Source organism: Drosophila novamexicana, unplaced genomic scaffold, assembly GCF_003285875.2.
Source record: "Drosophila novamexicana strain 15010-1031.04,08,12 unplaced genomic scaffold, DnovRS2.1 tig00000135-arrow-arrow-pilon, whole genome shotgun sequence".
Lineage (NCBI taxonomy): Eukaryota > Metazoa > Arthropoda > Insecta > Diptera > Drosophilidae > Drosophila > Drosophila novamexicana.
This window is the reverse complement of record NW_020824776.1, coordinates 39,497-49,924: the sequence shown is the minus strand read 5'-3', so window position 1 is coordinate 49,924 and position 10,428 is coordinate 39,497. Positions and strand designations below refer to the sequence as shown.

At 38.5% G+C, this 10,428-nt stretch overlaps 1 protein-coding gene across 1 annotated transcript; it reads left to right on the top strand.

Annotated features, from left to right (window-relative positions):
• Nucleotides 1-9,485: 9,485 nt before the first annotated feature.
• LOC115758151 (gram-negative bacteria-binding protein 3-like) lies at nt 9,486-10,103 on the top strand. Its single transcript, XM_030698685.1, has one exon. It carries the CDS (start codon nt 9,486-9,488, stop codon nt 9,966-9,968), a length of 483 nt encoding a protein of 160 aa, XP_030554545.1. The 3' UTR covers nt 9,969-10,103.
• Nucleotides 10,104-10,428: the final 325 nt, after the last annotated feature.

The following is a 10,428-nucleotide window of genomic DNA, read 5'->3' as shown; positions in this document are numbered from 1 at the left end:
GAGGACAGGGATACCAAGAGAGGTGCGTTTTCCTATCCCGAACCCAAACCCAAACCCAAGCCCGCACCATAAACTCTGATCCCCCTAGTAAGATGCCCAATCTAATGCTGCCTGTTTATGTTGCACAGCCGTTTCGCCTATCTGCAACATAATCATTATCATAATCATCGTCATCGTCATCGTGATGTTCATCAGTAGCAGCTTCTTATTTTGATTGCAATGAGTTTTCAGGTCAAGTGCGCTTCCGACTCCTCTCAGCCCGCTGCTTGTTTTATTGAATTTCATTTTAATGTGGTTTTTATTGTTTAGACATGCACTTCAACATGATTCAGTTGATTTAGTTAAGCCCAAGTTGCCCGAGATTTGCATGCAAATTGACTTTCACTTTGGCCCAAATGTCCTTCTAAAAACCAGGGATATGCATTTTATCATGTACTTAAAACTCTAATCGCCCTTCAGCAGGCACAAATGGGCTGAAATAGAGTATTGAATAACCTATTTACCCCAGCTATGAAGCTTTAAGCCTCAATCAGTTCTAAGGATCTATGCATGTGGAGTAAATCAGAAAACTATTATCTCAAATAATCGATCTTCTATCCATATGACTGGTGAGCAGTCATTGATAAAGATTGTGAATGAATTGGAAAATCACTCTAATAAAATTCTAGTTCATAAAATGTTTACCTAATTCTGCAAAACTGTTGATGATACACTCTATGGCATAAATCTCGAGGGTGTGTATATCGATCATTGGAAGAAACATCGGTTCAACTAATCCACTTTTAGGTACATTTCACGGCACATAAAAGATCATATAACGCCCATATACTCAGCTTAGTATCTATAGCTTATATGACTGAAAACTTACTGAAACCCGATTCCGTCCCTATTGAAGGGACTAAGCATATGCAACGTATACCAGAGTTGGCAGTAATTGCCCTTGTCAAATCAGCTTAGGTTGATCGAATTAAAACAATAGACATACTGTAATTAATTCTAAGCCGCTTCACCTGACTGCTTAAAAATTAGTCAAATATTAATTAAATATTTGAAACCCACATCAACTAAAATGTCAAGCTTAATTTCTGAACAAAAATGATTAAAAATCCTTCGCAAAATCTAGGCATTGAAGCAAACTTCTCAACTACTCAACTCACTGATGAGTGCACGTAATCAATCAAGTTTGATTAGTATTTGTGCGGGGCACATTTAATATAGACATATAGGCAAATCCCCCATGATATTATATTGCAGGCTAATCTGAAACTTTGGCCCCAAACTTTTCTTTTGGTGGCTGGGCGATTTCTCTCCTTTCTTGTGGACAAAGACAAAAATCAATATGTCTTGATGTTAGATAAAAGTAAAATAAATTGTATGGCTCGTAAAGTGAAAGTGTCATATGACCGGAATGCTGTGCAAGCTAAGCAAATGAAAAGTGAAGATATATGATAAAAATCGTAGGCCGCAAATAGTGATACATTTGGCATTAGGCTTGGGTCAAAGTGCCTGCCAAATGAATGTTTTGTATACAGTTTTTTCTTAGAGCTTTAAAAGCCGTCCTACTGCACCTTTTTTGTGATATGCGCGACTTTAACGCAGGGCTATAAAACATTAAAAAGATAAATAAATCCCTTACACAAACACCAATCACTGTCAAGTCTGGCGCATACATACTCATGGAGGGTGATAGAAGAAACCGCACAGACCGAGCAGCTAAGCAGCTTAGCCCAACACACAGCGCCACCTATGATTCAATATTCTGCACCGAAAGTAAAAATAAAATATCAAGAACTTCCGGCAAAACAACAGCAAAAAATCGGACAGAGGTATTTTTAACACCCGTTGGCTATGTGCAGCGTAAGTTACCCAATGGAACGAGTTGCTTGCTAAAACCGGAACGATACGAAAGATACGATCCGGAAAAAACCTCAAAAAAGTTAAAAGTTAGCAAAAGGCAATTGCAAATGAAATGACCACAGCCAATGCCAAAGACCAATAAGGTGTGCTACGGAATTTAATTAAGTGAGCTGTCAAACAAATGACCAATAGGTGGCGCCACATGAGCTACAGCAAAAAAAAATTGGTTGGTACGGAAAACGGATTGTCTGTCAGTTAAGCATAAAAGAAAGGAATGGAACAGCCTTAAGGTTAAATTGGTCGCTGAGAATACTAGAAAGTGAATTAAATTTAAAAATTATACGTATTAATGAAGTAGCTAAACAATTTGTCTATCTAACTCGAAGATATGTGTGTTTGTATTCGAAATTATTTTAAAATTGAAATCTTTGAAAAATGTATTACAAATAAATTTGATTTTTGAAGGCCTTTATCCGGTCGAGTTGCATAGCGATTGAGGAGAAGAAAGATTGTGTTTCTTTTCAAGAAATTAAGATTATGTTAATACTTAGGTACAGAATATATTCTAGTCAAGCACGGCGAACTCTTTTGTGTAATACATTAAACGTTTAAATATAAATATTTAAACTAAATTTAAAAGATATTATATAAGGCAGATATTACAGCAGTTTCTTTCAAACAAGTCTTTGGATTAAATAACATATACTCGCGATTTTCACACACGGCTTGTTTCTCTGTTGTCGACTGCAATATGATATATATTGTAAGTGTACTTAATAGCTTTTAACATCAGCTGCTGCTGCTCCTTAACCAAACTTATCAGTTCTGGCCCATACAAACCTCCCACACTGAATAAGTCAATTTGGACACGCCTCTCGTGTCGCGAACTTTTATTAACTTGCGCGTTGGCGTGTGTTAGTGTGTGGTGCGCGGTGTATGTGTGTGTATGTGTTGGTGTTTGTATGTTACACGCTGATTGTTTACATTGCAGCTTTATTGAAAAAAATGCCAACGAACTTTGCCTTTGGGTCTGGCATCAGCTGCAGTTGGCCATTGTATGCTGGCCCTGGTCAGGCTTCGGGCCTCGACAATTGCCAGACCAAAATCTCATTTTGTATGCAATCGAGCGTTGTACAATTTGATATGAGACGGCAGCTTATCAATGGCCCCAAACATAAAAGCCTTCATTAAAACGTAAATATCAAATTTGCAACATTTATTTGGGTGTGCGTGTGTGTGTGTGTGATTGCCATTCTACCCGTCTCTATTGTGCAGTCCAATCAAGTGCTGGTTTCAATTGCAGCCGCAATTACGCTAAACAAAATTACGTATTTGTAAAATAACCAAATGAAAAGCCAGCTAAATTTTGATTGTGTAATCTGAATGTAAATATATACATACGTGCATGTTGCATGCTGCGTATTTATTGTATTTATTTGACTGATTTCGTTTAAATGGTGAATAAAAATTTAAAATGGAAAAGGCTCGCCCCAAGTAAATTACGCTTTGTAGCATACTTTTTGAAAACAGAATGCCTTTTTTTTAGGGCTAAAAATGTATAGTTTTCATTTTTTTATTATTTTTACCTCCCCCGTTTCCCAAAAAGAATAGAAGCAAAACATCTTAAAATCCTGGTGTTTACATACAATTGCGTGTCATAAATTTAAATTTTATATAGATCGAATAATGAACACTAAAACTATTTAAGAAAGCATTTTGCATAGTGTGGGGCTAAGGAATGAAGAAGCATACCTGCTGCATACGCTGAGCAGCAAACGGCATGCGTGCTTCTATGTGTGTTTCTTGGTATATAGACAAGAAAGCTATAATGTTTATATAGACTCTATGCTAGCTCTATGCTCACATGCTTAACTCATTCTATGCCGTTTTGGCATCTACAATAATAAATCTTAAAATATATATTTTATTTATATTTCATACATTTTTTGTCATTTAACGCCTTGCCCTCAATTATTTATCAATTTCAACTATGCCAAATATGCACTGGGGCGGTATATATTGTTGAGCTACTTTTAGGATAGGTCGTCACCCAGTTCACAGAGGAAAACCCAAAGTTTTGGAAAGTCAGCTTAGAGACGATCTCAGTTCGAGCGGCAGCCGCAAATCGTGTGGAAGCGCAACGCCGTAATCGTCTATGGCTTTTTCCCAGAGGCTGCACCGCTGACCTCTGTCTGATATCTACCCACGTAGTATATTTAATATACAACATATAATACACGATCGATCGCTTGTATAAATAACGGGCTTTTAGCACTGCATTGATATAGTCAATCCGTTACACAAAATGGGCATTAGCACGAAAATTAAAAAAGGATTAGAATGAAAAACTATAAGTAATTAGAACATCTTAAACAGGTGATACGCAAGTAAATAGAAATTTCAAAAGCAATTTCTTCTGTATAAATATACTAAATTAATATATAATATCTAAGCGCAGTGGGCTCCACTGACAAGCTGCGAGGATATGCATGAACTTAATATATATGATATTAGCTTTGTGCTAAAAGGTGCGCAAAATTAATATCATAAGCTACGAGAGTTTCACTTAAGTACGAGTAGTACGAAAGGTAGTCATACACTGCATTAACTAGTCGCTAGGCGTATCTACATTTGCACACTCTCACACAATGGATGCTTAACAGCAGCCATTAGCAGCTTTGGCGAGTAGCTGTGCACACACACTTTCACACACGCACGCACCATCCACACACCACACACACACACATGACACAACACAGCTATGCCATGACTTTGGTTACAACAATGGCAATGTCTTTTTGGCCAGCGCAAAACGGCGAGCGCACTTTATGAGCGCTGCATGCATAAAGTGCAAAGGCAACCACTGTGTACCCTCCTATCCCCTCCGCCCATTGCTCATCCTGTGGTGTGTCTAAACCATCTCTTTTCCAATTTCCGGCAGTAGCTCAGGAAACAGAAGCAGCAGTAGTAGCCAAGTGAGTTGAGACCATTTAGCTGCATTGTATTTGTGAGTACGCCTCGCTAGCGTGTGGCGTGGAGCATAACTCACACAACACACAATACACACAGTCACACTCGTACATTCGCACACACACACACATACAAAACACACAACTCACATTGGCCAAAAATCGCATCAGAAGCGCATTAATAATGTGGCTCATGCAATCGAAAATGCGATGCGTGTGCCGCCGCCTTTTTTTGGCCAAAACCATGATGCTTGTCCGTAATCAGGAGTATGGCCATAATGGCAGCAATATGCGGCATTCTAATGAGCAGCAGCTTAAGCGGTGAATTTAACTCCATAGTAGCCCTCCCTCCTCCCCTACCATTTTGTAATCTTGTCAAGTAATTAATTTGTTCAATGACATCCTCAAGGTGTAAGCGAAACCATTTAAAGTTGATGACATCCACGACGCAGATACTTGAAAACTCAAAAGTTACTACAAAGTGAAGGGACATGGCAGGCTGCAGGCGGCAGGCGGCAGGTGGCAAGCGTGTACGTGGGGTACAGGGGGCTTGGGTGGCTCAAGAAACTTGTCATTGCGTGCTCGGCGAAGTGTGTATCCGGCGTATTGCGCAAAGACAGCCAAGACAAATCGCACGCACCAAACCCACGTGCGAGGGCTGTCCGATAAGTAACATAAAAGTATAAATTGTGTAATACGAAGATAGATGGTGTATTGTAAAAATAATAATAAAAATTATAATTAATAATAATAATAGTTATAATATTAAATAATTTATATAATACAATATATTACAAATTAAATTATATTTAAGGTAGCAACTTTTGGGAGCGTTTAGGTTTCGATATATTCTCTTCATTGTGGGCAACTATATAGTTTAACAATGCAACATATGTTTTGCGTTTATTCTTTTAAGAAAATTGATTTATTTATCTATTTATTTTGATAGAGAAAGAAAATTCAAAAAGCCCTATATATGTTGTCATGATTAGTAGGATATCAAAAATAAATTGGTCATATATGAAAGTTTTTAAAACATATTGAATGTGCTTAAATATATGGTAAAAGCCTTATTATAGGAAAAATAAATATAAGGAATCAATATCAATTAATTTCAATAAAAGAAATCAAAGAACTGAGCCCCATACTTTTAGTAAATAGGCAATAAGTATTCGGAAGTCAATTAAAGATATACCAACTCACATAAAAACAAAATTTATTTTAATATACTTAATATTTACGGAGTTGAAAGTTTCCATCAAACAAATAGTCAATGATTTCGTAACTTTTGTGGAAACCTACGCCAATAGGACTTTACCTAAGCCCCAGAACTCAAGTATCTGCTCTTCTGGTTGCGTGTGAAATCGGAAGTGGCTGCTGCTGACTTAGTTGTAGTCGGTCTCAAGTCGTTGGTCTCTCGGTCTTCTGGTCTCTTGGTCTGTTGGTCTTTGGGTGTCTCGGTCGGTGTGTCGATGTCGGCACTGGGCGACAGGTGCTTCCGCATTTGAATGTCAACGGAAACCGCAACGGTACAACTTAGATAAATGTTGCTCTTTAAATATGTGCGCTGTCGCTAAAGCTGCCACTGGGCAGAAGCGAGTACAAGTATGTCAGTATGTACCCACCCACAGACGCACACACGCATACAAGTGCATACGTATCATAAGGCACCTTATTGGGCCATGTTGAGCAAAGGTACTCGCACTTATGTGTCAAGCTAGCTAGAGCACCCAGCAGCATGTGAAGTGGTTTTTGCCTTGGCTATGGCTGCGGTTATGGACCAGGCTTGATTGGATAGATCTTGCTTAGCTGCGCGAATGGCAAGTTAAAGATAGCCAAGGTGTTTGCTCTAGCATGCACTGGAAAATTGATTAAGCACCTGGAAATGTGTGTTAATTATAGATAAAGCCACATGCAGTTGATGGGGCACACTTGTATAGACTTGTATATAGTTTGCAAAAAATATACTAAATATTATTTACACATTTCTTATATTTTTAACCTTTTTAAACTTATGTGTTTTGATTTTTATGAAATAATATTGCCAAGTTCTTTGTGTGTCTTAAAATAAAATAAAATATTATGGAACTCTGAAAATCACGAATACATTCTTTAGAAATGTAACTTACATTTTTTTATTATGTACAGAAATAATAATTAATTAGTCCAATGGCAAAGTTTTGAATTCAAAGTTTCATTTCACTATTCCAAAAGAACAAAGTCAACGATTTATTAATTAAAACCGACACAAAGTCGAAAATTCGATTAAATTTAAATCAATTCTCGTTCAATTTAGACAAATGCCTAAGCGATTTAAAATAAGCCCAAAATAAAATTGCAATCACCTGCCGCTTTCCAAGCGAACACACAAAAAACAAAATCAAATGCTAAATTGCTAAAAATAGAATCAATTAACAATAAATGTGTACAATTAAATTCAATGTGTAGAACAGAGACATTTTTCAGCGTCACATATGAAAACAGGCCACTTAATTAAGCCCGGACTGCAAAAGGAACCGTACTCAAATTCAACCCAGAAGCCACATTTACACTGAACAACATGGTACAACGTGTTGCCATTGCGCCGTTGCCACATTTTAAGTGCGAAACAATGTAATTTCAGGGTAATCAGTCTGGGCTGGTTTAGAATTAATACTGGGCTCTCAAACTAGAGAATCTACTTTCCCAAAAAAAAAGAAAAAACAACCGACTAACTACACAAATTTCCGGTTGTGCGCACAAAGCCAATGGCAGAGGAGTCCAAAAGGAGACATCGCATCGGGTTCAACCGAGGCACTTGGCCAGAAAAATGTCAGTTTACAATTTCTATGCCATTTAAAATAAATGAAAATTGCGCTCGTTCGGGCTCTGGGTGTGGCATAGTTTTAGGCGCTGGCCAGCGCGTGTTAACGTAATAAATTACATAGATACACACACACACGGACACACACTCGTAGCGACAATCAAGTGGTCAGTGGCATGCAGCTTATAAATCAGCGCAAAGCGCAAAACGTAGCTGCCTTTTGGGGCACAGAGCCATCGAGATAGATGGCCAGCAATGCGGGTCCGGACCGGCCCCGGGTCAGAGAAATTGACAGAGTTTGAGTTTGCGATGGATGAGCGAATGAATGAATAGATGGATGGATCGCCTGTATAAATGGTTAGCTATTTAGTTTCGGTTTGCTGCGGTTTGACTTTGTTTTTGTTTGCCAGTGGTGCGAGTTGGGGCCACTGATTGGTCGGCTTATGATGGCCCCCATGCTTTTAATGTTGTACGGGGTCAATAATAGCGAGCGATACACATTCGAGCCACATTCTCATTTTGACAAACTGCATGGCAATTAAAAATTAACTTGCAACTAGTTGGGTCGCTGACAAAGCTCTTTAACTATTTTGTGGCAATTGACAGACAAATACCTATTTACTTGGGACTATTTCAATTAACATTGTTAATGTTGATAAATTAATTTAATTTTTGCATTTCACAAGATATTAGATAAGTTATCTAGCTTCAATTTATAATCAGTTAATAGCATAAGTTTAACTGTTTTATACGTCTTCTGACGTCTGTGGGATTATTTTTAAAGACTGGAAAGTAGTCTAAACACACACAAAAAATATAGTCAAAAAATGCTTCTAGTGCACTCTCTCTTTTTTTCCTATCTCTCTCTCCCTCGCTCTCTCTATCAATAATTTATTTCTATGATATATGCATACTTATAGTAATTAAAGTCTTACATTTATGCCTTTTTGTATGCAAATATGAATATTTGCTTAAGCAAGGTAGAGGTATAATACATATGCATATGAATGTAGGTGGACTGGACATTTAGCTAAATTTTTTCACAATTAATCTTGTTAACTTGATATTCGTGAGCACCCTTTCTCTCTCTATGATGACAACAAGTCACACTTCATCTCTAGTGAAAATGTGCTTATAACTACTATGTATGTCAGCCGGAGTATAAGTTTTCAGGTCGTTAAATACGTTCTACAAGTCGACTGCTTAACTGGCAATTGTGGCATCTCTCAGAGGTGTGTGCAGACCCCCCATGAAAACGTTCATACTCATAAATACATGCCCAACATTCCTTGGGTCCATTAACAACAGTAACTATTTAAGTATCTACCGTAGTTGTCTTGTAGCTGCTTGAGTGCCACACTTGGGATACCAGAGCCTCTGCAAGAGCTCGGCCAGGGCCCAAGTAGACAAGGAAACTGTAGCAATGCCATAGATGGCTGTGGCCATGCGAGTAACTGGTACAAAGCAGATCGGCCCAAGGACCAAACGAAAACTGCACACACTTAACGCTGGCCAGGGGCTGGCCGCCTTAACTGAGTGTCATATGTATATATATACATGTCTTTATCTATATGAGTTAAAGCTTAAAACTCATGTGCTTAAAGAAAGGGGGAAACGAGGATATAGCTCTGCAAGTATTTTCTCAAGTTATTTAAATGTGTTTGGGTTGCATATTTTTTGGCTTTCGCGCAATTCGCCGCCACCAGAGCCCCAAGCAATCAACTGTCTGACGCGAGTCGGAATTGCAGCGGGAAAAACACAGCTTCCCTTGGAGCAACCAAAAAAAAAAAGCCCCAAACCCGGACGAAGATAAGCTACAAAAGCAAGAATCGTACGCTCAGCTGGAGCCAGTTACCATGAGAGCAGCAACGTCTCAAGTCGAGCAGCTAGTTTTAGTGCTCATCGTTTGTCTGGCGGCATTAGGCAGCAGCCAGGCATACGAAGTGCCCAGGGCCACAGTCAAAGTGAATACGCCGCACGGTTTTGAGGTCTCCGTACCAGACGAGCCGGGCATTACGCTGTTCGCCTTCCATGGCAAACTCAATGCAGAAATGGAAGATCTCGGCGATCAAACCTGGGCCACCGACGTCGTCAGTGCACGCAACGGGCGCTGGACATATCACAATCGCCTGCAAAAGCTGCAGCCGGGAGATGTGCTCTACTACTGGACAACCGTCAGATACAATGGCCTGGACTATCATAGCTATAACCAGCGACATCAGGTGGGCCAAGACGATGCTAAAGGCCAAAATGTCACCATCGATCTGACCAGCAAAGGAGGATCCCATTTACCAATCAATATCAATGGAAACCCCACCATAAATATATTTGTTTCATAATCACGCAGACACCTTGTGGAAGTTCCCAGCCGGAAGTGACAAAACAATCAGCAAATAACTTAATTCTAGCAACGCGAATTCTTAAAACTTTTTTAAATTCCAAGTGCCTTATTCCAAAGTATTAGTTAATCATGCGCTAATTTCATAAGCAAAACAACACAAACAAAGTACAAAATGAACAAACAATTCGGAAATTGTTAAGCGAAAATAAAAAGTGCCCTCCAGTGTGCATTGTTATATATTAAATTATATAAGTAAGTTGTATATATATATAATATTTAAAAATATAAATTTTTGATTCAACAAAGCATGTTTCAGTTTTTTTTTGCATAAGTCTATAGTTGTACAGTCATAATCAGTAGCACATACGTCATCTGATCGTCTTTCGCAAAAACTGTTGTTCTTCAACTTGACGTTCTTGGTGGGAATCCAACAGGTTACTTTTTATAATTTGTTTGAT

Bases quoted from the DNA above. Each gene is read 5' to 3' on its own strand.
- LOC115758151 (XM_030698685.1), top strand. From the start codon at position 9,486: ATGAGAGCAGCAACGTCTCAAGTCGAGCAGCTAGTTTTAGTGCTCATC.